Source organism: Lutra lutra, chromosome 1, assembly GCF_902655055.1.
Source record: "Lutra lutra chromosome 1, mLutLut1.2, whole genome shotgun sequence".
Lineage (NCBI taxonomy): Eukaryota > Metazoa > Chordata > Mammalia > Carnivora > Mustelidae > Lutra > Lutra lutra.
In genome coordinates, this window is record NC_062278.1 from 73,401,952 (window position 1) to 73,428,295 (window position 26,344).

At 39.4% G+C, this 26,344-nt stretch overlaps 1 protein-coding gene and 1 non-coding gene across 3 annotated transcripts in view; both read right to left on the minus strand.

Annotated features, from left to right (window-relative positions):
- The window catches only part of PLOD2 (procollagen-lysine,2-oxoglutarate 5-dioxygenase 2), a 95,654-nt gene extending 73,769 nt beyond the window's left edge, over positions 1 to 21,885 (minus strand). Inside the window, exon 1 of one of the 2 annotated variants that reach the window (XM_047727144.1) lies at positions 21,398 to 21,885. In XM_047727144.1, coding sequence (XP_047583100.1) covers positions 21,398 to 21,506 — 109 coding nt within the window. In that variant the 5' untranslated portion in view covers positions 21,507 to 21,885. The remainder of the gene's footprint in view (positions 1 to 21,397) is intronic. The other variant, XM_047727152.1, reaches the window with a different exon arrangement.
- LOC125089717 (U6 spliceosomal RNA) lies at positions 15,843 to 15,950 on the minus strand. The gene has a single exon (XR_007124035.1). It is a non-coding gene; the product is annotated as a U6 spliceosomal RNA (small nuclear RNA).
- Positions 21,886 to 26,344: the final 4,459 nt, after the last annotated feature.

A 26,344-nucleotide genomic window follows, 5' to 3' on the forward strand; every position in this document is an offset into this window, starting at 1 on the left:
ATAATTTTCATAACATACTATGTAATGAGAGGTAGAAGACTCATTTGTTCATACTCTATATTAAATAAAGTCAATAAATGGCTTTCCTATCTTTAATTATCAGTAATATCAAGAGACAGCTAGATGGTTAGATTATATCCAAAAAGAAAAGTATAAATTTAAGTATATTAAAATTAAAATTTCTGTATTTCATAATGTTTATCAAGTGATCACTACCACTGGAAGTCTTTAGAGATGTATCTTGCAACATATTTAAACTATATAAACTCCCCAAATGCAGTTATAAAATATTATCTAACTTTAGGGAGGTTCTAGTTTTTATTTAAAAAAAAAAAAAAAAAAGTCATGCTGACCTAAAACATTCTCGGGCTGAAGCAGTGAAAAATATCTCTGGCTTCCATGGTATTTGGTGAAAATTTGTGTTGCTTTGATAATTATTAGAATGGCATGGAAAAAATTCAAAACTCCTTCTGGAGGAAAAATGCACAACCAAACATCCACACACCCTATCTAAAAACTCTTCTGGCAAAATAAAACAAGCAGTATTTGAAGTGAGAACTCTCTAGACATAAACTCCATTCTCTTGTTCCTTTAGGATAGTAATTTTGGACCTGATATGCATAATGCAAACACCTAAAGAACTTAAAAAACAAACAAACAAAAACAAAAACTGGTGCCCCACCTCACCTCAGACCACTTAATCATTCAGTATCTCTGGATTATTCTTATTTCCCTTTTCAGAGAGGTAGATCACTGTGGTTAGAGAGAAACCCTTATTCACCAAAGGAATACCACATCGGCAGGGGCACTTGGCAATTTCAGCCTGCGATAGGGGAAAAGAGTCCCAGCCTCAGCAGTTTATATTCCTGAACTACAGATCTAAACCTTGACTGCATTTTATCATCAATGGCTTTCATCTTCATTCTTTCAACAAATAGTTATTGATGGTTCTCTGAGAACCAGGACCTGTGTGCTAAATGTTAGAGATAAAAGCAAACACCAGAATTTAAGACAATGTAAACTTTAAGAGCTGTGTTCCCAACTCCTAGTTGACACATAGTAGGCATTCAGTAAATATTCTTGGAAGAATCAATCAGTGCTTTCATGGATTTTACAAAATAACAGGGAGCGGGGGGGGGGGGCAGATAATAAGAAAATAATTACATAACTAAGTATAAGTGGAAATTTTGGTAAATGCTAAGAATAAATTCAAAGCCAGAATGAGAAGGAGATTTTAATAAAGGAAACTGTTTTAAATTGGGAGGTTAGGAAAGAACTCTCAGGAATTCACATTGAAGCTGAGACTTGGAGTTCAGATGAAAAAATGTACTGTTTGTAGAGAGAGTGGAATTGAATATAATCAATTTTATAATTGATTATATTCATATAATTGAATATAAGCAATTTTGACATTGCAGGAGTCCCCTCTTTAAAAGACAGCTATTCTGGATTTTTTTCATTTCTGTTCCTAGAGGGTTAGAGATGTTGTCACAATGTCTCTTACTGTATCATTTACCAAATGTTCCTGTCAGAAGAACAGTTCCCAAGTTACAACTTAACATAATAAGAAAATATCCTGTTGAAAGTAACTATAAATAAACTATAACTGAATCTGCTATCTACTACTTAATTCCCTTCATTAAAAGAAACTAATTTTTTCTAAACAATTTTTGTCACCCAAATCAATGGATGGCATTTTCTTCTTCTCAGTAAACAGAAAAGTATGCAATCCAACAAGTCTCCTTGTTTGATTCAAATAGCAAAAAAGTTTACCACCAACTTCACTGTCTAGCTGTATCAAACTTCCCTCCAGATACTTCTCTCTACTGTTTTTTTTCTCCTCTCTTTGCTTATTCATTCGCAATGTCTTTTTCCAGTTTTTATCCATCCATTTCCTTCAGAAAACTAACAGTGGCACATATCAGAAGCCCTGGGGACCTTTTTCCAGCTACAGGGTAGCTGCATGTTCTATGCAAAGGATAGTCAGTGAAAATACTGCAAAATCCAACCCTCTCTTACACTATTAATTTTCCCATTGAATTAAATGGAAAGCAGGTGAGGAGAGTATTTTCCAGGTACATCCATCTCCTTCCTAGTGTTTGCCTTTAAACATATTAAGCATGATAAATAATAAATAATAAAAGCTGAATTCAAATTAAGTTTTTTTTTTTTAAAGATTTTTTTAAATTTATTTGACAGTGAGAGATCACAAGTAGATGGAGAGGCAGGCAGAGAGAGAGGGAAGCAGGATCTCCGCCGAGCAGAGAACCCAATGCAGGACTCAATCCCAGGACCCTGAGATCATGACCTGAGCCGAAGGCAGCGGCTCAACCCACTGAGCCACCCAGGCGCCCTCAAATTAAGGTTTTTAATTAATACACTGCATTAAATTATAAGAGAAAGGCATTATCAGCACATTCCAATCTCCAGTCAAACGCAATGATGCCTTGATGCAAACCACAGCTCACTGAGGGGCTGCAGCAGCACTGACAGATTCTCAAGTCATGAAGCCAGAGCTTCCCCCCATTTGTTCCCACCTTCCTTGTTTTGGTTATATGGCATTTCTGTAAACTTAAAAATCAGCTGCAAGCTGCTCTGTAATTTTTCAGCACTTTAACTATCATTTCTGCCAAGTGCTCCCTCCCAAGCTCACAGGTCAGTGAATCATAACAGCTGTTTTGGCCTTCTTCCTGGAGTTTAACACTCTGACTTCTCTTGCAAAATTTCTGTTGTAAGGGGTCTGTTTTTCAGTGCCAGCAATTTACCGAATAAACATTTGGATAACAATATTATAGACACAAAACAGACTTTAAGTTTTAACAACGGTGATTATTAAAATAACTGTATAAAATAGTTACCAAAATCTCTCAGGGAAGTTCCAAACCACAAATCTCACAAAAATGAGTTATAAGAATGGCAGCTAGACTATATTACTGATATAAATTTAGGTAAATTTAAACTTTTTTTCTAGTTTTATTGAGAAATAATTGACACACATCAATGTGTATGCTTAAGACGTACAGCATAATGGTTTAACATATACAGGAGTGTCATACCGCCCCTCACCCCACACCCCACTTATTGGTGGGGGATATATTCCAATAACCCGGTAGGTGTCTGAACTGAGGACAAATTTAAATTTCTAACATGCAAAACTTTGACTCCCTTGTTCTGCTCACATTCCCCATCCATCTGCAAATTCTATCAGCACTACAGAATTCAGCCTTACCCAACCACCATCTCTGAGTGGTCTAAATCTGGGCGCCATGCTCTTCCCTGGACTACCAAAATGGCTTCCAGAAGGATTTCCCTGCATTTAGTCACTCCAAACTATTGCTTACACTGCCCTAGAATGACACATCTACAACACTGTCAGCTGTTCAGTATCTAACTGAGCAGTTGTACTCCACATAGCCACCCAGAAAAGGGGCTTGTTCTCAATAAAATTCAAACTCCTTACCACAGTCTCCAGGTCCCTAAGTGATCTGGTCCTGTCCTTCTGAGCTCCTCTTCCACCACTAGCCCCTCCCTGCCCCTGCTGCAGGCACATGGAAAAACCTGCTGTTCCAGGGACACATCAAGCACATTCTAAGGCACTGGTACTTGTGATTCCTGCTGCCAAGAACGTTCTTCCCCCAGCAACAATTCCTCCCTTCAGGTCTGTTCAAATATAACCAGTATGAAAAGTCCTCTCTGAAAACAGTACCTAAAATGGCACTGCCAACCTCAGCACTCTTGGCCCTCATCCCATATGATTTTTCTTTGTGATACTTGTATCTACCTAGTACACCTGTTAATTGTCTTTTCTTACTCCACTAGAATGTATGCTTCATTGATCAGAAGATGCAACTCACAGAAGAAATAGCAAGGACAAAAAAATGATTTTATTTTGACAAGTAAAGAAAGAAATCATTATAAATTTGAGAATCAAATTCTTACTTCCCATATAAACTAGATGAAAATTTTTTCAAAGTAATGTTACTGAGAATTCCACACAACAGACCATTTGTGTGGAAAAGATGGAAGAGATGGGTAAAGATGACAATCCATATAACCTCTGAAAAGCAATTCAATAATGTGCAAAAAGAGATTAAAAAAAAAGAGTTCATATCCATTGATTTCCAAATTTTGTTTCTTGAACCTGTCTTGTAAAAATGGAAACCAAAACACGTTTTCAAGAATATCCCTACAATGTTATTTCTGCTACTACAAAATAGAAAAGAAACCATATAACCAATAAAAGAATAATGGTTATACAAATTATGGCATAACCCCACAACAGATATCAAAATGTTACTTAAAAATCATGACTTGATCAGTATTTTAAGCCATGAGAAAATACTTACAATGTACTGTTTTGTAAATAAAGTGGAACGTAAAATTATCTCTTTATGGTTTTCAATATGTGTATGTGTCCCGATTTTATAAAGTTTATGAAGAAATATGAACCAAGAAAGGGAAAAAACTATCAAAATGTTTTATATTATTTACTAATGATAGTGGGATTAGGGACAAATTTAACTTGTTCTTCTTAAATGTCTTAATTTTCATTTACACACATTTATTTTCATTGTAACCAAAAATATAATTTTTTTTAAAAGATTTTATTTGGGGTGCCTGGGGCGCTCAGTGGTTAAGCCTCTGCCTTTGGCTCAAGTCATGATCTCAGGGTCCTGGGATCGAGCCCTGCATCGGGCTCTCTGCTCGGCGGGGAGCCTGCTTCCCCCCCACTCTCTGTGCCTGCCTCTCTGCCTACTTGTGATCTCTGTCAAATAAATAAAATCTTTTTTTTTTTTAAGATTACTTAGCTAACTAAAGTCACTTTTCTGAGATGAAACAACTGGGGCTTATTTAAGGCTTCTGGAATTTGAGAAGGTCAAGAGATAGCGGAAAAATTCTGGTTCATTTAGGAAGGAAGGATTTAATTTGACTCCACTTCTTAAGTAGTCATGAAAGCAAAAGTACAAGAGAAAACTTTTGGATCACCATAACTGTACTTCACAATTATAGATTTAATGATTTTTATATGTAAATTTGGTTTTCATGTCATTTTTTTTAACTTTTGTAGTTTCTTTGCTTATTGTGGAAACTATAAATAAGCTTGTGGCTGAAACTTCTGCTGAGTAAATTACAGGAGAATCTTGCATTATAATTAGAATGTTGGGCTTCCTTAAAATTATTGGAGCTGAGACATACACTGCTTCATTTTCTTTCTCTAGGCTCTAAGCTTTTTGCGAAGTACACATGGCATTTATTTATTTTTAAATTACATTTGTTTTGCTTATTTTTGATAATTTTTGACAATCCCAGATGATAAGTACATACACTTCAGTGTTAAAATGAACAAATAAACAAAACTAGGTTGGAGATGGGTGGGTTAGATTAATAAATGCTAATACAGGTTTAATATGCGGCCATGGAAAGTTTAGCTTTTTGGTTTTATGTGTATGTGTTTAAAATAATAAATCTCAAAAAATTTGCTTTTATTTTGATGAAGATAAAAATAAATCTTTGGTGAATCTGGATTTATTTTGATGGCATGTGCCCAGTAAGCAGTTAGTTTAGCCCTTTCTAAACATGTTTTTCACCTGAAAATCATTCTGAAAACTAGTAAAAAGTGATAGATCTTTCCTAAGACATGTTGAAGCACCAGTAGGAGTCAGTAAGAACTAAGATACAATAGACTCACGAAGATGGCATAATTTCATTTAAAAATTATATTTTGGGGGGGGTGCCTGGGTGGCTCAGTGGGTTAAGCCTCTACCTTTGGCTCAGGTCATGATCTCAGGGTCCTCGGATCGAGCCCCGCATCAGGCTCTCTGCTCAGCAGGGTGTCTGCTTCCCTTCTCTCTCTCTGCCTGCCTCTCTGCCTACTTGTGATCTCTCTCTCTGTCAAATAAATAAATAAAATATTTTTTTAAAAAGTTCCCAGCTCTAATAAGATGATTTTTGGAGAATACTGCGATAAGGTGACATCAAAGCCATCTTCATGAATGGTAAAGATGGAGGTCTTAAAAGGGACAAGTGGGATTATGACAGTGGGAGGGAACTGGAAAAACAGATATGACTTAAGAAAGGTGAAAAAGCATGATATCTTCACTGGATAATGAGGAGTCTGGTATGAATACAGAGTGAAAACTGAGAAATAATAAATATATTTGAAAATAGGGAAGGCACTGGAAGCTTCTGAATAGGGCAGTGAAATTAGAAAATTAGAAACATGTGGAGCCTGATAAGTCTTTCTTGTGGGAGCTGTGCTGTGCACCGTAGGATGTCTGAGCAGCACCCCTAGCCTCTGCCCACAGAATGCCAGTGGCACCCACCACTCATGACAGTCAAAAGTATCTCCAGACATTACCAAATATACCCAGAGCTGGGAACAAAATCACTCCTGATTAGGAGCAACTGGACTCCAGAAAGATTAGTGTGGAAAGATGAGATAAGAATAATAATTTAAGAAGCAATTATAGCTATCTCATCCTGTGATGTGTGCCCAGATCAGGAGTTGCAAACACATATTAGTGAAGAGACCAGGCGGGAGCTGTGGTGAACACAGGTGCATAAGCAGCATCTCAAGAAGAGAACTCCGCAGCATCAGTCAGCTGTTGTTGCCATGGGAAGGCAAATCCAGGCTTCTAGGTCTTTCTTCCCTACCTCCCCTTCCAAGAGAAGTAAATTCCAGACTTTTAAGTAAAATTCCCTGATTTTAAAAATATAGGACTTAGTTTAAGTTTTCTGGAAAACAATAAACAGGCTGAGTTTAACCCTCAAGCTCCCCAAGATCTGCAGCCTGGACTAAGGTGATGATCGCTTAGAGAGTTTAGGAGAAATTAATGGATACTGATCAAACAAACCCACTGTAAAAAGGTAGTTTTGAGAACAGCTGGAAAAGCGAACTTGAATAAGCATTAGATGACATGAAGGAGTTACTATTGAGTGTGATAATGGCATTAAGATTATGTTTAAAAAAAAGACTCATCTGTTTGAGATATTTAATAATATGTTATATAGAGATATATTTTCCATTATAGATGAAACAAAAAAAAGAGAAAATGAGTGGAATTCAACACAACTGAATATCAAGAATAAAAATGAGGAAAAGGGACTTCAAAGATTTGAATTTGAGCAAATAAAGAATATCACCAAAGAGAATAAACCACTAATTTTTTTATTTATTTCCTTTGGGTTCTCCTAGAAAAAGCTGTCTATACATCTTGTTGAAACTTATTTTCTAGAATTTATTGACAGCCTATATTTTTCTCCCATTACCAATCAGAATACAAGAATTAATTCTACACAGGAAGTCTAGGTTCCACTTTAGAATAATGTCAATCAGAATTCTGTTTAAAATAATAACATTAGTTAGTAGAACTTACTGGGCACTTTCTGTTCCCAGACACTGCGTTAGGCTTTACTGGCATTACCACATTTAATCCTTAAATCAACCCTCGGCAACAATTATTATTATAAAGAAACTATGATTCAGAGATCTTAAGTAACTTGTTCCAAGGATAATCAGCAAATGAGTGTAGAGAAGAGATTTAAATTCAAGCTGCCTGATTCCAAAACCCTATCCCCTTAACCATTACCCTATGCTGTCTCCCACAGTGCATCTTTCATAATCATCAGGCAAGGAGTATATTAGCCTCTGGCCTTAAAATAAATCATGTATGCCAGTGAGCCAGGCAAGCTCATACATACCTTTAATTCACAATAAGAGGTGTCCAATCCTCTTCCTGTATGGTAAACCCTCTTTGGCTATATCTAGAAAGCAAACATTCTCTTCTGTACCACTTAATGTTTGAAGAACAAAGTAGCATTTCTCTCAAAGTATCAGAATCATATTCAAGATAGAAGTGGGACCAAGACAACTTTCCAGATAATTCAAAGCACAAGAGACTTGTACTTCAGTTTATCAGACATACCAAGAGATATGAGGCACACTCTTCCACTATGAACACAGCCACGGTTGGCTTCACAGAGTCACAGTATCTACATTTCTGAACTTCTGCTGATCCCCAAGACAACCAAATGAAAAGAGAATGCAGTACTGCACACTGTCCCTGGTGTGGGTCCCACTAGGGTGCATGAACGCAGGACAGCAGGCTAGGGGTCAGGTCATGCCATTATGGTTAATATGAAATGCTATACTATCAACTAGCATAATCCAGATAAACAAATTCCTGAGTATGAAAATATGCAAACCATATTTCTGTTTGGTGCATATCCAATTTACCATAAGCAATATTCCCTTTTGCTAGCATTTGGGGCAGTGGCTTCTAGTGCTTCTATAGCAGAGTTTTTAAATTACTTGTCTGAACACATTCAAATAACATTATTTTATAATTTTCTAACATGCTTACAAGTAATTTCACCTCCTTTTCTCCACTTACCTTCTACCTTCCACCACCTCTTCACCCTGAGTAGGATTCATTCTCAAAAGGATTTTCTACAATTCAAATATGCTTGAAAGTAATTCAATTGTGGGCTATTCTAACATTTAAGAAGAATTCATATCTTGCAACTACAAAGAATTTAAATACAGTTACAGAAAAGAAGATGTAACTATCAACCGTAGTCATTTCTTAAGCTTGCATGTTTGGTTTAAAGTATGCTGCTTACTTTATCTTTTACCTCAACCTGAAAAATCTTACCTATCCACTCATCCATAAACCATAGCCCATGATGGTGCTGCTGGTACTGCTGCAATAGAGCCATTCAGTGACTTGGCTGTTTAGGATTTTATACCGTATGAAAAAACCAATGCTTATATTTGTGGGATATAAAAATACCAACCACTTTATATTAAATAATAATATAAAGGTCAGTTTATCAGTTTTTAAAACAGATCTTTCTTTAACTTGCCTAACCCATGGGAAAAACATCTGCTAATGCTTACTTGCTTATTCAAAAAATCACAGTTAATCTCCAAAAACAACATCCAGGCTAAATGGTTCTGTGATTTTTGGTAATCTTACTAGAAAAAGCAACAACTGCATATATTTTAAAAATTAAGCCACCCTCTTCCTCCTCCAATTGTTTTATTCGAACTGCTTCCTTCAATTTACATAAAATCCCTCTGCAAATAGTAGGGGGAAAAGCCAAGCAAAGAGAAAAAGCACTGGGCACCACCATCTCCTCCAAAGACTGTGTCTAAGACAATACCACTCGCAAGATATGTTCCATCTAGAGGTAGAAAAACATGTAGGATAAATGTTATTGTGACAATGATTGAGCAGCATATCAAAGAAAATTCCAGATCAAAAGGCATTCTAACTTTCTACTCCATTCTTAAGGCTTAACAGTAATCTCCATGGCTAAATACACATGCATATACACAGAGACAGATACACAACTACTTTTCTCCAATAAACTGATTTTCTTTTTATTTACCATATTTCTAGTTTACTGAACGCAATCATATTTTAAAGACATTTTAGTGCATCTAAAAATTAGATAGGTGATTTGATAACTGTTTCAGGAACAATTTGGAAGAGGGCCTCCAATTTTTAAACCACACATTTCATATGGACATATGTGCTATGGTGAGTGCTGTGAATTGTGTAAGACTGATAATTCACAGACCTGTATCTCTGAAGCAAATAATACATTATATATTAAATAAATAAACAAATAAATAAGTAAACAAAAAAAACCTTCTTTCTAATTTTAAAGAGTTCCAGTATCATTTCTGCTAATCAGTAGAACTTAAACAGTCAAAACTGAAGTAGAAAAATATCAAGTTATTTTTTAAAACAGCTTACAGTATTCAAATGTACTGAAGAGTATATGGTTCCTTTCAGAAGACAGAAAATAGCTTCATATAAACACCAGATTATTTTCTTGTCTCACTTTAAAGCACTTTGGAATATATATATATATTTTTTAAAGATCTTATTTATTTATTTGACAGACAAAGATCACAAGTAGGCAGAGAGGCAGGCAGAGAGAGAGGAGGAAGCAGGCTCCCCGCTGAGCAGAGAGCCTGATGAGGGGCTCGATTCCAGGACCCTGGAATCATGACCTGAGCCGAAGGCAGAGGCTTTAACCCCCTGAGCCACCCAGGCGCCCCACTTTGGAATATTTTTAAATGTAAATTTAATTCCAGTTATTCTTAGATTTACTTTCTTGCCTCTAAATCAAAAGTTAATTAGGAAAAAAAGCAATCTCAAGGGCTGTCCAAGTCCAACTCCTGAGTGAATAACGAGACTTTTAAAATACGAAACAACTTTGTATCTATGCTTCCTTTGGCATAACGAATGTATTAATAGTAAGTTTCCTTCAGGCCTGTTTTCTGATTCCTGCAGCCTTTGTCTCTACTCCACATCCTGACACTTAGAATTCAAGAGACATCAAATAACAGAGCTATAAAGATCATAAATTATAAAGGAAGTCTGGAGAAGCAAGGTAATTGGCTTAGATCAAGGTTTCCTGATGCCCAGATGTCAGTGCTCTTCCCCACAAGCCAGGCTGATTCACTTTAAGTGCTTCTTTGGTTTGTTCCGTTTTACACACGCAGTATTTCTCCCACAAGAATCTTAGAATTTCAGTGCGGAGCAGGAACTGAGCCTGGTGTGTTTTTTGTTTGCCTTGTTTTGTTTTTCTATTTTTCTTTCGCATAAGGCAACACAGAATACAGGCTAGTCACTAAGTAAATACTTGAATTAAATTCTGAAATAATAATTGTCATATTCAGAGTATTACACAATGGGAATTGTTCTTAGCATACATTTATATCTAGGAAGTTACAATATGATAGTTACCTCTAGAAAAAATATATTCTGGGAGAAATTTTGAAGTTTAGTTAATTAAATAAACATAGGTTTATTAAAGTATGTAGACTCATAAAAGAAAATGTAAATTGCTCTACAAAATGAAGAATTAAAGCAATACCAACAGAGTTATAAGCAAAAAATGCATAAAAAGTTTCACTCACAGAAGAAAATAGATTGCCTAATGGCTAAGGTTGTGCTGATATGTCCCACGAAACTATAAAGATATCTAGTCTACCTATATCTACAGAATACACAGTCATGTCTCTCCTCTACCACTCACACATAATACTTTTGATACCAGATGTGTAGATTTTTTTCCCACACTGCCAATTTTCCCACAGCAGCTGAGTGTCCAGTAATTCAATTCAATTCAACCAGAATGAGCACAAACCTTACAGGTTAAGAGCTCAGTCCCAAAAGACTGTTCACACTTCAGATGCCAATCACAAGTAGTAGGTCCCCAGGTTACCCACAACTTCTGTCTGATTTGACTACAAATTAGAAGTTCCAAAGACCTCCTCCTCCAGTTTGATAGTTTACTAAAGCAGCCCACGGAACCCAGGAAAACAGTTTACTATTGCAGATTTATCACAAAGGATATTTTAGAAGATGCAAATTAACAGCCATATGAAGAGGTAAATAGGATGAGATCTGAAAGGATCCCACGTGTCCCCATCAATTTGGGGTACACCACCTTCCTCGCACATAGATGCAATCATCAACTTAGAAGCTCTCCAAACCCCATACTTCAGTTCTTTTTGTAGAGGCTTCACCATGTAGGGATAATCAATTATTAACTTATTTCCTAACCCCGCTCCCTCTTCAGAAAATGAGGTTTAGGGGCACCTGGGTGGCTCAGTGGGTTAAGCCTCTGCCTTCAGCTCAGGTCATGATCTCAGGGTCCTGGGATCGAGTCCCACATCAGGCTCTCTGCTCGGCAGGGAGCCTGCTTCCTCCTCTCTCTCTCTCTGCTTGCCTCTCTGCCTACTTGTGATCTCTCTCGGTCAAATAAATAAAATCTTTAAAAAAAAGAAAAAGAAAATGAGGTTTAGGCCTGAAAACTTCAAGCTGCTGCTGCTACTGCTTCTTCGTCTTCTTCTTCTCTTTTTTTTTTTTTTTTAAGATTTATCTATTTTAGAGAGGGAGTATAAGGGAAGGGTCAGAGCGAGGAGGGAATCTCAAGCAGACTCCCACCAAGCGCAGAGCCCCACATGGGCTTGAGATCACAATCCAAGCCAAAATCAAGAGTCTTAACTGAGCTACCCAGGCACCCCTGAAAGCTTCAATCTTCTAATCATGGCTTGATCTTTCTTGTGACCAGCCCCTATTCAAGAGCCCAACAGGAGTCACCTCATTAGAACAAAAGATGCTCTTTTCACCCAGGAATTCTAAGGAATTTAGAAGTTCTATGACAGATACTCCTATCACTCAAAAATTATAAGGGTTTTAGGAACTTTGAGTCAGGAACAAGGGTCAAAGACCAAATATTTAGCAAGAAACAGAGGCAGAGACCAAAATATATTTCGTATTATTTCACAACATATTAACACTTATGGACTTCTAAAGTCCATGATTTTATAGACTCCAACCCTGGAGAAGAGCTGTCTATGTAAAAGAACACGATAAGAAGAATTAGAAGTGGGATCGAAGTGTGGAGAAAGAAAAGCTGAGCAACAACACAGAACCTCGGAAGCCCCCAAAATATGCCAGGTATGGAGGTTTCTAACTATACTCAAGTCAGAGTAGAGTAAGAACTCTGAGTCTCTACTTTGTAAGTCTGTTCATTTCTTTGCTTTGGTGGTTTTCCAGTTTGGAGTTTTGTTTTGTTTTGCCTTGGTTACCTAGTAAAGTCACTGTTTAAAAAATTCCAACCCTGTTTAAACTAAACTAAGAAGAAAAGGAGAATTGTCCTTCTCTAGATGTGGCCGACAAGAATTTCAGAGGGTCTGGACAAGCAGAGCAGTCTGGTCACAGTGGTGCCAGCTGGAGGCCAGGAAAGACCTAGCATGGCTAGAGAAGGAGAGGGGAGACATCTGAACACAAGGGGCCTCAGAGCTGGCTTGGGCATGACTGGAAAATCCCATCAAAGAATCAGTTTGCTCACTGCATAACAGCTCTGTGAGACTTCCCTAGATGACTGAATTAGGAAGGTCATTTTAGTCTGCCTGCAAAATGTTTGCCAGCTTCTTTTTGTTTTTTTTCTTTGTTCATTTTTAAAGAAATGATTTAAATTCTATATTTGCTGGTAATTTTCTTTTGAGACGTTGAAATAGCTGCTGGTGTTTATTATCCAGACAACCAGGAAGAAAAGGACTGGTAGGAGAATGTATTTAAAATATCTAAAAGTAACTGGCTTCCTTCTTAGTGCTGTGTAATACCTATTGGTAATTAGCACCCTACGGCCCCATGAAAGTTGTGGCTTCAAATCAGTCACCAGTCAATGACAGAACCTTGCTAATGGGAAAGTGGCTCTGTGCCAAGACTTTGTGGCCACTGGAATTAAGGAGTATAGCTTCTGGAGTTTCTCCTGAACGATGCCCAGAATCAAGGATCCGAAACTGCCAGGAGTTCCGCTGGCTGTTGTGCGGGCTATATGGCCTGATGCATAGTCAACTTCATGTACTTGAGTGTCTGGGACCGACTGCAGATGAAAGAGGTGAAAGATGAAAGAGATAAAAATCGCATGTGCTTGAAAGTTCCTTCATGCCCTAAGAACCTTTACCTTGTGAGGACCACAGCATGGAGAAGCAGGACCACATTAGCATTTAAATCAGAGGAAAACTGTCACTCTTTCCCTTTGGAAGGCCTTTAAAACAGATAAACAGTAACTAGAAAATAAAGAGAATTCCTTCTACAAGTTTGAGAATGTAATCTTAATGGAAATGAATAGATGATCAGTAAACATAATACACACTGGGATGTCTTATGCACCCAAAATAATGAAAGCAATTATTAAAATCAAAATAACAATCTAACAAATGAGATTCAGAAACTGACCCATTTTAGAAATTTAAACATATTTGTTAGAAACACTTTTCCTCATTTAGCCCTTCACTTAAACTGTATGTTCACCACAACTTTTATTAGTATTAAAAGTTGTATATAGTATATTTGTATAATTATAATGTATATGCAGAGAATACATTTTTGCATGTTCTTTGAATTGTATTAAAATTAAAATGTGGTGGGTTTTTTTCTCTTGATAGTGAAAACTTTGATTATAAAAATAGTAATTCTCCAGAAATATGAGCCTTCAGCCTAAAGGGAGAAAATACTCCGATGTAGTAGACCCTGCTATTCCATCTTAATAATGACGGATGTATTCCATCTTAATAATAGTGCTCCCATCACTCAGAAACGTGCATAGAAACTGAATGATACTCCCTTGGAGCAAGAATAAAATTCAAAAAGAACAGTAAAAGAAAATATTTCAGTGTTGATCTCAAATGAAAGCGAAGACAAGACTGTCTACTACTCACTGTTTAAAGCTTTTCTCTTGGCAGACAAAATTTAATTCTAAAGTTATACAAACTAAACTTTAAACCAAATTTCTTGGGGTGCCTGGGTGGCTCAGTCGTTAAGTGGCTGCCATTGGCTCAGGTCATGATCTCAGAGTCCTGGGATTGAGCCCCGCATCGGGCTCTGGGCTGGGCAGGAAGCCTACTTCTCCCTCTCTCACTACTCCTGCTTGTGCTCCCTCTCTCACTGTGTCTTTCTCTATCAAATAAATAAATAAAATCTCTAAAAACAAAAACAAAACAAATTTCTTATAGAAGAGAAATAGTCAACAAAGTATATTTATTTCTTACTAACAAATTAAGCTTTTTCTCACTTAACCACATCTTCTTTAAGATATAAATTTAAGGGGTACCTGAGTGGCTCAATTGATTAAGCAACTGCCTTTGTCTCAGGTCATGATTCCAGGATCCTGGGATCCAGCGCACATCAGGCTCCCCGATCAGCAGGGAAACCCGCTTCCTCTTCTCCCTCTCTCTCCCATTCTCCCTCTGCCCCTGCTCCTATGCTCTCTCTCTCTCTCTCTCACTCTCTCAAATGAATAATTAAAATCTTTTTTGAAAAAGATATAAATTTAAGATTGGAGAAGATAAATGCACATTTCAGCAAAAATAAAAAATGATTGCTATTTTCCCAAAACTGCTACAGTATGCTACTAATACAATTTAAGGCCTGAAAAATACTTGAGTCAACTCAACAACTAAGTATATAAATCCACTATCCCGAATTAGTTTTTTTATAAAGAGATTTATATTTTAAAATTAAGTAAAATTATTAACAGAAGTCGATTTCCCTCTTTCAACAAACAAAAGAAAATATGTAATAGAAATCGTTCCTCCCTGTATAAAAATAACATACCTCCACTCTTTGAATTTTATATTAAAATAAAGTTATCTTGAGTGGGAGATATTGAAAGTTATCTTCTCATTATAAACAACAGTTTTAGAAGGGGCATTCTTTTTTCTTTTTTTTAAAAGATTTTATTTATTTATTTATTTGAGAGAGAAATCAAGAAAGCACAAGCAGGAAGAGCAGCAGAGGGAGTAAGAAAAGGAGAAGCAGGCTCCTCACTGAGCAGGGAGCCCCATATGGGGCTTGATCCCAGGACCCTGGGATCATGACCTGAGCTGAGGGCAGACACTTAACAGACTGAGCCACCCAGGCATATCTTGAAGGGGCATTCTTATGACATAACTGATACGAGAGTAGTAAATTCTGTACTGCTAGACCATCCTAACAGCATTTCAAACACAGGTTGCAACACATAAGCCTTAAGGTAGTAAGCAGTATAATGACAACAAATCATAACAGACTGTCTATAATTCTACCCCTCAGGCTGACTGTTTCTTGGCTAACTATAATTTTGATAGCTGTAAAAATTAGTTTTGTTATTTAAGTTTAACTTAGTGAGGCAAGCACACTACTGCAAATGTAAATGAGTAAAATGTAAAAGAGAAATATCGGTCACTTTAAAACCCACCAATTTCTCAGTTTAGCCTAATTCACAGCAATTGTTGAAGAAAAATAAAAGCACTCACTGATAAATGTGCTAATCATTTCCTCCCAGGAATGGAGCCACAAATTCATCCTTGCGCAGGGGCCATGCTAATCTTCTCTGTATCGTTCCAATTTTAGTATATGTGCTGCCGAAGCGAGCACTGGAGCCACAAATTCATAACCAAGTTTCTAGACCAAATTGTAGAACACCCACAAGCTATGAAGAAGAAACATCCATCTCCTTTCCAATCAGTCATCAGTGTCTTCTTCCTTTTTGATCATGAGTACACTCTTTCCACCACAGCAACATGTCTATTTAGCATCAAGGGCCATGTTTAAAAAGACGTAACAGAGAAGCTCTATCTTTGAATTAAAAACACCATAGAAATCACTGGAAAGTCTAAAATGAAAAACAGACCATTCAAATGCCTGGAATCAGCTGTTACTGTCCAGAATCCAGCTCCTTCCAAGAGAGCAGCAGCTCTGCCCAAGCCACAGCTGAAATGGGGATGTCACCTCCTAAGCAAGGATCCACAGAGTTTTCCTGTACATGGACAGATAGTAAATAATCTACACTCTACAAGTCATACAGTCTTTATGGCCACTATAAGGCTCTGCCTCAGAGCGCCAAAGCAGCCACAAACAATATGTAAATAAATAAATAGAGCTGTCTGCCAGTAAAACTTTATGGGCCCTGACTACTGAATTTCACAGAACTTTTACACATCACGATATACTACTTTTCACTTGATATTTTTCAACCATTTAAAAATGTAAAAATTATTGCTAACTCAGCAGCCATACAAAAGCAGACAGCTGTGGCCTGCCATATTTGGCCCATGGGCCACTGTTTGCCACCATGGGCCAGGGCCCAGTTTTCCTTCAGCTTGTGCCAATCCCTTTCCCCTCCATTTACACAAACCTATGAATACATGCTTTCATTTTAGCAAAGCATTCCTTTTGCTTCTTTAGGTCTCTGATGTCTAGTCTCTATTTATTTCCCATAGGTTCCAAAAGCCCAGCAGAATAAGGAGGTCAGCAAAGACATAGAACACAGCCTGGAGAAAGGACACAAGCTCCAGCCATGTTGCTTTCCAGCTCTGTGATCTTCTGAATGTTATATTACCATTCCAAGTGTCTACTTCCCCACCCATAAAATTTTAAAAAGAAATTAAAATCATGGTATCCAATCATCTGAGAGTATTTCTGAAGGTGTGACTTTATATTTGAGGAAGGTAGGTAGAGCAGAAAAAAAGGACATGTGAAGAAAGTTGCCAAACCTCAGTCCAGAAACAAGTCCTTGCCAGGTATTTCATTGATAAATTGCTAGATCATGGTAGTGTATTGGTCCCTGGGTAGAGAAAGGATGTTAGGGGAATTCAGTTAAAATCCTAGGAAAGTAAGCATCCAGCAGTCTCACTGACTGTATGCCACTTTTCAAAATTCTACAAGCGGGTCAGACACTCAACAAATACACACTGAGAATCTTTGTGTTAGAACACGGAAGATACTGTGAGGAGCCCCAAAATGAGTAACTTCGTCCCTCATTTCAAAGAATCTACAGTTTATTAAACATAAAAATCCACTGCAGTAAAAAGTTAGAAAGTGAGTTAAACAAAAGATAGTAAGGGGTGGGGTGCCTGAGTGGCTCAGTCAGTTGAGTGCAAGACTCTTGGTTTCAGCTCAGGTGGGGATCTCAGGGTCCTGAGAGTGAGCCTCTCTGTTCCTGGGCTCAAGGCTCAGCAGGGAGTCTGCTGAGATTCTTTCTCTCCCTCTCCCTTCTCCTCTACCCCTCCCTCCCTCAAATAAATAAATGAATCTTAAAAAAATAGATAGTAAGGGGAACAATTTCCTGAGACCTGGATTTAACAATGAATAGAATTTCAAGAACAGACGCAGAAATTTGAGAGTACTGTGCACGTATGTATGTAGAATTGTAGGGTATGTGGGTTATCAATTCCACTAGACTGTTGTCCAAAAATGATGTACTTCTATCAACAGTTAGCAGGTTCCCACACTTACATTTGTTATGATCAGAGTTTATTTTAATGCTTTAGTCAATATGATGGGTAGAAAAGTGTATCTCAATTTAATTTTCATTTCCTATCCTCACATACTCCATAGATATTTCATAGGTCCCTTCTTATGTTATGAAATAAAAGGCATAGTCTGCTTAAGCATGATGAATTGTTCTGTGCGGCTGGAGTCCAGGACACAGAAAATACACAGAGGACAAACCTCTCTCTCTCCCTTCCAGAGGTTTCTCTAGGACCTTGGCCTTTCCCTCTCCACCCCAAAAATTGTCAGTTTGCCTCAGCAGATGGGACAAACCTTTCCTTTCCTTCCTGAATGTGCCAGAGTAAATTAAAGAGTTCATAAATGAACATGGTTGAAAAATACTGGTCTTGACAGAAACATCTGAAACCATTTCCTCCATTTTTGCCCAAAACTTGGTTTCTGCCCAATTTAGAACATGGAATACTCGAGGTACCTTAGAAAACACACAAAAATTTTGACCCAAGCCTGGAGACCCAGTTGTAAATACGGGGCAGATATACATCCACACTTCTTTCCCTCTGATCCAGAAGGCAGAAAAGTATAGGAAAGATAAATCAGGGTTTGAACCTGCTGCGTGGACACTTATTAGGAGGAATTTGCCTCAAAAGCCCCACAGGGATAAAATTTTAAGGGAAAATTCCTATAAATAATTCTGGGAGAAAAATAATTGTTTTCAACCAAAATCTTATTTAGATTATTTCCATGCTAAAAACAAAGTGGCAACCAAATAGGAATGAACACATAACACAGCGAAACCCTCAGGAGGTGTAACGAAAAGCAGTATTCTCAACTCCAGTCAACACACATCATCAAAGAAAGCTAGGAAAAAACACATTCCAAAACTTGATTAATGTGATTCAAACAGCACATTCCCTACTACAGTGGAAAAATGGAAAATCACTATAAACATTTGCTTTCAAAAAGGAGTTGCTAGTATTATTCCAGTAACACTATAATGCCACATTGCCTCAGACACACGTTTTTCTAATCCAGGGGTTTCAACCTGGGCAATTCTGCCCTTCAGGAGACATCTGGACATTTTTCATTTTGAGGCATTTTCCATTCTCACATGTGGAGGAGGGTGCTACTGGGTTGGGGCCAAGGATGTTGCTAAACATGGCACAATGCACCAGACAGCCCCCCTCCAATAAATAATTATCTGGCTCAAAATGTCAATTGGGCCAAGAAAGCCTGGTTTAATGTATTTCTTCATGGCTAACTGGGACATGGTGACAAATACAGGCGGACAGAAATGGTAAGTACTTTTCTTAAAGACCTCCTGTTAAGTGAAACTAGTTAGAGTTCTAAAACTCAATTGATAGGGGCACCTGGGTGGCTCAGTGGGTTAAAGCCTCTGCCTTTGGCTCAGGTCATGATCTCAGGGTCCTGAGATTGAGTTCCACATCGGCTCAGCAGGGAGCCTGCTTCTCTGCCTGCCTCTCTGCCTGCTTATGATCTCTGTCTGTCAAATAAATAAATAAAATCTTTTAAAAAATATTCACTTGATAGATGGATAAATAAAATATCCAATTTAGCAATTTCAGTTGCAATATTTTAGGGAGAAAATGGAACATGGTCCACGACTGGCCATGTTATTGAGCAGTGTATCATCTATATTTATCAGCTCATCATATTTACCTACACAAAAGTTCATAATCCAACTGGCTAGTGCTGCCTCCATGTACTACAAATTAGTATTTTCTTGCGTTTAGGCGCTAACTGAAATCCCCATGCTTACCCAACAAGATGGACAAGACATCAGATTTCAGCAGTGGGTTTTATGTGGTCAGTTTCTGAGGAAAACATTCATATCTAAAATTCCCTTTCCGTTATGTTACAATCCATTAAAACTTTAGTATCCAGATCCATGAAACTTAAAAGCCAGAGTGGGAAAGCAAGATGATTTTGACTGTAAACCTAAAAGAAGCTACAAAGAGATGCCTTCTATTAAATAAAAAGGGGAGGTGGTAACAAACTGAAATAAAATATACAAAGGCTAAAGAGATTCCTCTAAAAGTAGCAAAGCCCTTCGAGGTTATTTTATTTCCCAGTAAGGTTTCCTTGGGTGCTTCAACAAAGAAAGTCATTTTTCTGGCGATTTTTTTTTTAATGTCTCCATTTCCAAGTTTGCTGAAGGCATTTACTTGTCTATTTTCTAGGTGTTATACTCAACGAAAATTTAAAGTTACGGGAAAACTCAGTTCAAATTTAAAAGAACCACACAGGATTCAGAAATCCATTGTGAAACCAACACATTTATCTAGGAGAAAGAAAAGCATCATCGACAGGGTGAAGTTTCACAAGCTAACAAAGCAAGTACTGTTTGGCAGGAATGTAGAAAGATGGGCAGTTTAGCCCACTGAAGCCTTCTGAAACACTTGAAGATGATGACAAAACTACTGCTTAGAGGGACTAGCTGGGTTCTACACCAAATGTCATTTTCCGACTATAAATCCAAAATAGAAATTTGTCCTTGTGCTTAAAGTTCAAGCAGAAAAACCGCCCTATTTACTTACCAAAAAGAGAGAGAGAGAGAGAGAGAGAGAGAGAGAGAGAAAGGACAGAATGATCCTAACTAAAAAAAAAAAAAAAAAATAGAAAGAAAGAAAAAGAAAAAAGAAATGGAAAAAAGAAAAAAACAGTACAGCACAAGGATATTTAAGTGTGAGATCTAATTTCAGAGGGCTGAGCATAGAGTCAGAGCACAAAAGCAGAAAACTCCAAGGATAACTCCTGTGCAGCAAATGGCACCAAAGTATGTTTAGGCAAACAAGTGGTGAAACTTTAATCTTGGTAAATGTAAAAAGTTTTGTTTTACAGGAACTTGACTGGATTCTTCGCTGCAGTTCCAGCTTCTGAAAACAAGAAAGGGCACCAGGCTTAGGAAAAGGGTGGCTGAGGGGAGATGTGTGTCCACAGCTTCCCCTCCAAGTCCCCAAGGAGGAAAGCTGCAGCCCGGAGGTTACTGGGTAGCCAGGCCCCCTCACTGAAAACAACCAAGGTTTTGAGCGTTGTTTTTGGCAAAAGGTAGGTGTTACCGGCTGCTTCCTGGGGCGCTGGAAGGAATGTGTCACCATCAATCAGAAAGTACACTGAGCCCCGTGTTTAGGTCACAGAGGGACTACCGCCTCTTCCAACATGCATAAATCATGCCAATTCCAGGAAAGGAGAAAGGAGAGCTGCCCGAAAGGTGTCGGCGCCCAGTGACCTGCAAGACGAAAAGGAAACCGCAGCTTGTGCTGAAGAAAACTTCATGCGCTCACAGGTTACGGTGAACTCTCAGAACCGGGGGCTCCCACACTTCCCCGGGGACGAGCGCCGCCCGAGCGCAGTTCTAGGGAGGACTCAGCGGTGCTGAGGAGGCAGGACAGTCCCTCACCTCGGTGGTCCGGGCGAAGGACAGGCTCCCACCTACTCACCTCCGCGGTCCTGAGGAGGCACGGGCGTCCCGCCGACTCACCTGGCAAGCCCCGCGCGAAGGGCCAGTGGATGAATGAACTGCCCGTCCGGCCGAGGCCCCTGGGACACGGGCAACCCGCGGGAGGGCTCACCTGTGCGGATGCTGGAAGGCTTCTCCGAGTCTGCACCCAGGCAGGGACTCCAGAGCTGGAACAGCAGCTCCAACAGCAGCAGCTGCACCTTCACTCCGCAGCACCCCATCTTCGGCCTCTGGAGAGCCCGCGCCGGCTCCGGCGCCCCCACCGCCCAGCTGCGGCTCACTTCTCGCGAGAGCGCGGGGACCCCGGTCCGCCCGGGGCGACGACTGCGGGCGGGACCCGCGGGCCAAGTGCGCGCGGCGGAGGCGCGGCGGGTGTCTGGAGCGGCGGGCTGGCTGCTGGAATGAAGCCGTCGCGGAGGCACGCAGGAGTGGGCGCCCCCCGGCCGCTGCGGGCAAGTTATAGGCTCCCCGAGGGGGAGGCGACAGGGCGGGCCGCACCCCGGTTATTGGCTGCCGGCTGACCCGCCGAGCCGGTGCGGTCGCCTCCGCTCGCCTTCCCCGGCCCCACGTCTGGGATTGTTTGCTCAACTCCGACCTATTTAAGGAGCTGTCTGCGGCTACGTGTAGAGGCTCACGCAGGGCTTCTGGCTGGAACAGGGGAGCGTGTGCTTAAGTTTGGGAGTGGGCCTGGGAGAGTGGGGAGGAGCCGCGGGGAGTCTGGCGGGCGGTGCTCCCCTCCCCTTCTTTGCTGCCTCAGCACCAGAAGCTTCCCAGTAGCCTCAGAGGGTGTGAATTTGCGCTTCTCTGCCTTTGGAGACTACTTTCTAACCAGCAGGGACTGCAAATTCTCAGCAATCTTAGCTGATGAGACCTCTTAAGTCAAGAAAATGGATCGACCCCCCCTTTCTCAACCCTTACTCAGGGGGCGAGTTTCTTCACTCTGTAGTAGGAAGGCCCTGTTTTTATTTTACCCTGTAAACCGAATTTTTTTTATTGTGCAGTGAACATTTCTTCCTCCTCCGCCTGTGCCAGAAGAGCCATAGACTCTCTCCAGTAATGGCTTGTAAATCCTGCGGAATTGGAGTCCAGCATGTGTAACCTGGGGCTGTGCCTTACAAGATCTTCCTTCAGTCCACGTGGAAAATCACTCCCGGAGCTGTCTGAGCGATCTCTCTGGTCCCTGGCACGCCCTCTCCTGCTTCCAGTTTTGACTCATGTCTAAGTAAATTCCCTTTTTCTATATTACATGTCATCACATTTTAACTAGCCCAGTATTTAATCTGTTGGGGTGACCAGGGGTAAACTTCAATTGTGACAATTTTGTTTCATATATTTCATAACATGAGCTATCTTATGGAAGAAAAAGAATCAGACTGGTAATACGGTAGTATTCTGTAATCTTCTACCTATATTTTCCTAAAATGAAAAAAAATATATTAATTTGAGCCAATATCTTTTCCAACTCGGAGCCTTTGAAGTTAAAACAGAAAATTATTGAAAAAAAAATCCCATTATGACCACATTTTAACCAAAAATAGCATGATTTGAAGATAAGATGAATAATAAATGTTCACATTTAAAACAGGTGGAAAAAACCTGCAAAGAAATGTTGCCTGGGTGTGACATTTTAGAAAATAATTTTCTGTGCCCAGAACTAAGCCAGTGGTTACTGCTTTGAAGGTTCAGTCTCAGGATTTTAAGAAGGAAAATTGGAAAAAATTCAGAGAAGAGTAACAAATAATTAAAGAAATGGAAAGTATGACCTGTGAGAAGAATAAAATAGGTTTATTTAGTCCAAAGAAGAAAAAACTAAGGGATGGATTCCTTAATAACATCCTTCAGTGTGTGGCCAATGCCACTCCGTAAAATTAGGCAGAAAACAAACAACTTCAGTCTTCTGAGTCAGGATTCTGAAAGGAATGGCTGGTCTTTTGGCCAAATTTAGGTCTCCAGAATTCCAGAACCTGCCAACAGTACCTGAACTCTGCCAGACTCCTTGAACTGGACTTCGAGCTTCCCTGGTTGTCCAGTATCTTTAAAAGTTCACCTGGCCAGAGACTACCTTCCTGCCCTATCACTCCCCCTTTTGTCTCTATATATAGGTAAAGCCTCTCTACATCACAAATATGTATTTCAATTGCAAAGTCCACCAATGGGTTACTCTGAAATTTCTCCTCTGTTGAGAGTCACAATGTCAGGACTATAACACTTGGATAAAGCAAGCGTTTCTTTGGGATTTTCACATAGCCAGGCACACTTATCGCTGTTTAAAAGAGCCCCAATTCTGAAACCAAACCCTTCCTGCCTTCTTATATTTCCAGCTGTCTGCTGAACATTTGTGCTTGGACATTCCACTGGCACAAACTCCAAATGTCTTTAACTCATCAAATCCAGATCCCACTCACAGCTTCCTCATCTCTGTTAACGATACTTCTGCTATCTAACTCACACAACCTCAGACATTTTCTGTTCTCCTCTCACCCCCACAACACTCAGAACTCGATTCCAAATCCTGTCATTTTTTTCCCTTGACATTTTCTCTCCATTTATTCCTTCCCATTCTCACTGCCACCTCACTAATGCACTCCTGAATATATCCTAACTGTGCTGCCTGAATGTTTCCTAACTAGACCTTTCCTGTCCCCAGTACAATACCACTATATGCCACAGCTAGATTCATCATACTCAGATATGGTTTTGATTACACTACCCCCAAACTCAAATTTCATAAGGAATTTGGAAACAGTCCAAATCCCTTCATGTAGAATGCAAATTCCTTTACTGACCAACCTGATCACCTCTCCCAACACGTATACACAACCAATATGGCTTGCTTTATTATCTCCCAAAGCAGGCCAAAGACTTTGTCATTTTTACTCTCTAGAGTTTGGGTAAAAATCATTGTCTTCATTTGAGTTTTTCCAGAGGCCAACCCTGACCCCAGATTCAAGGATCAACAGTTTGTTGGGAGTTTCAAAGAAAAGGGGTAGTTGAGGGTGAAGTGACACAGGAAAGAGAATTTAGTTGATAATGGGTACATTAGTAAATCGACAACAGTAATTAGAGTTCAATCCTACAAAATTGCTGTACTTACCCCTCAGAAATATCCTGGCCATGAGGCAAGAGAACAAGGGTATATATACCCCAACACTCACTAGTCATCAAGAGCTGAGGGGTACTTATTAATTCTCAGGCATTCCAGCCTGCTTATGCTCATAGGCGCAGCAAGCTCCCAGTAATGAGGCAGCTCTTGGCCACAAGTCAGGTTGACATATTTGGAAATGGTAGAAAGCTTTGAGGAGAAATGAGAGGAGTACTAACAGCATCTGCCCAGATACCATGCCTCTGTTCATGTTGTCCCTCCATCTAAAATGCTCCTTTCCAAACCTCTCCTTTCATTGGGCTAACTTTTGTGAGGCTCACTTGCTGCCTCCTACAGGAAGCCCAGTTTTAGGGCCTCATCCTACTTCAGGCTGAGTTAGGTATCCCTATTCCAGGCTTTCTAACACCTTAAACAAAACTCTCTCATTAGTGAGTTTTTTATTAGTTTTTTATTAGTTTGTTTTTTGAGGGCAGAATCCAATTGTTTTTTAATCATTGCATACTAAGTAACTGGCCCATAGTAACATGTATTCATTCATTCATTCTTTCACTCAGAAAACTTTGACTTTGTACCTGCGTGCTCTGTCTAGGCACTGTTCTAGATGCTGGTAAAACAAATATATCAGTGAAAAAATAAACATCCCTATGCAGTTACTCTTACATTAAGAAAGAGAAAATAAACATATAATGGGAATAAGTGGTAGAGAGAAAATAAATCGGGAACAGTAACTAGGAAGGACCAAGGAGTAGAGGGTATGCGGAAACTTGGAATAGGAAGTCCTAGGAAGGCCTCACTGAAAAGATGATGCTTGAGAAAAGACCTAAAAGTAGTGAGGGAAAGAGAGTCATTCTGCTATATGGGAAATCTATGCCTGGGAAGAAGAGACAGGGAGTTTAACGATTCTGGGGCTAGAACATATCTGGCTGGAATGGTAAAAGAAGGCAAGATAGCAATGAGCAGGAGTTCAGTGACAGCGGCTAAGACCAGTGGGAGATGTAGGTCCTGAGAGGTGACAAGGAGGACAAAGGTAAGCAGACATGCAGACAGTGTGAAGTCACTTACAGAATCTGGTAACATCTTTGGCCTTAAAGACATTATCCTGAAGTGAGATAAGCCACTGACATCTAAAATAGTCAAACTCATAGAAACTAAAAATAGAATGGTGACTGCCAGGGGCTGGGGGAGGGGAAAAAACGGAGTTGCTAATCAGTGGGTATAAAATTTCAGTTATGCAAGATGAATATGTTCTAGAGATCTACTGAACAACAATGCATCCATAGATAACAGTAATCTCCTGTACGTTTAACAATCTGTTAAGAAGGTCAAACTCATGGTAAGTGTTCTCACTGCAAGTGAAAAAAAAGAGAGAGAATGCCATTTGGATGGTTGTACCCATAGTCTGGTGCCAGGTTTGAAAAGGCCCACAGAATCCAGATGCATGGTTAGACTAAGGAACGGTAGAAAATGAAATACAAAGCTCGGAGACCGGTTTGGAAGCTAATACAGTGGTCTGGGAGAAGACGGTGCTTTCAGCCTGTTGGATAGCAGTAAAAGCAAGTCAACTTCTAAATAGATTTTGATTACCAAGCCAACAAAATTTGATGGTTTGAATGTAGGTGTGAGAGAAAAAAAAGGAGATGAGGATATTTATTCAATGAATATTTGTTGAATGAGTAAGAAGCCAAATCTTGAGAACACATGAAATAGCCCTGGGGGTGGAGATGGAAGGAGAGGTTAAATGCAATAGATGAGAAGGAAAAACAGCCAGACAGCCAAGAGCTGAAACTTGGAGAAGACTAATGCTTTTAGGGGAAGGGGAGGAGTCGACAAAGGACACTGATAAAGTCAGAGAAACAGCAAACATTCTGCAGAACAGAGACTTGGAAACAGAAGAAACCCTAGGAAAAGACGGGCGCTTGTAGCACCATGAGGCTGAGCTTAAGCTCAAATGCTTAG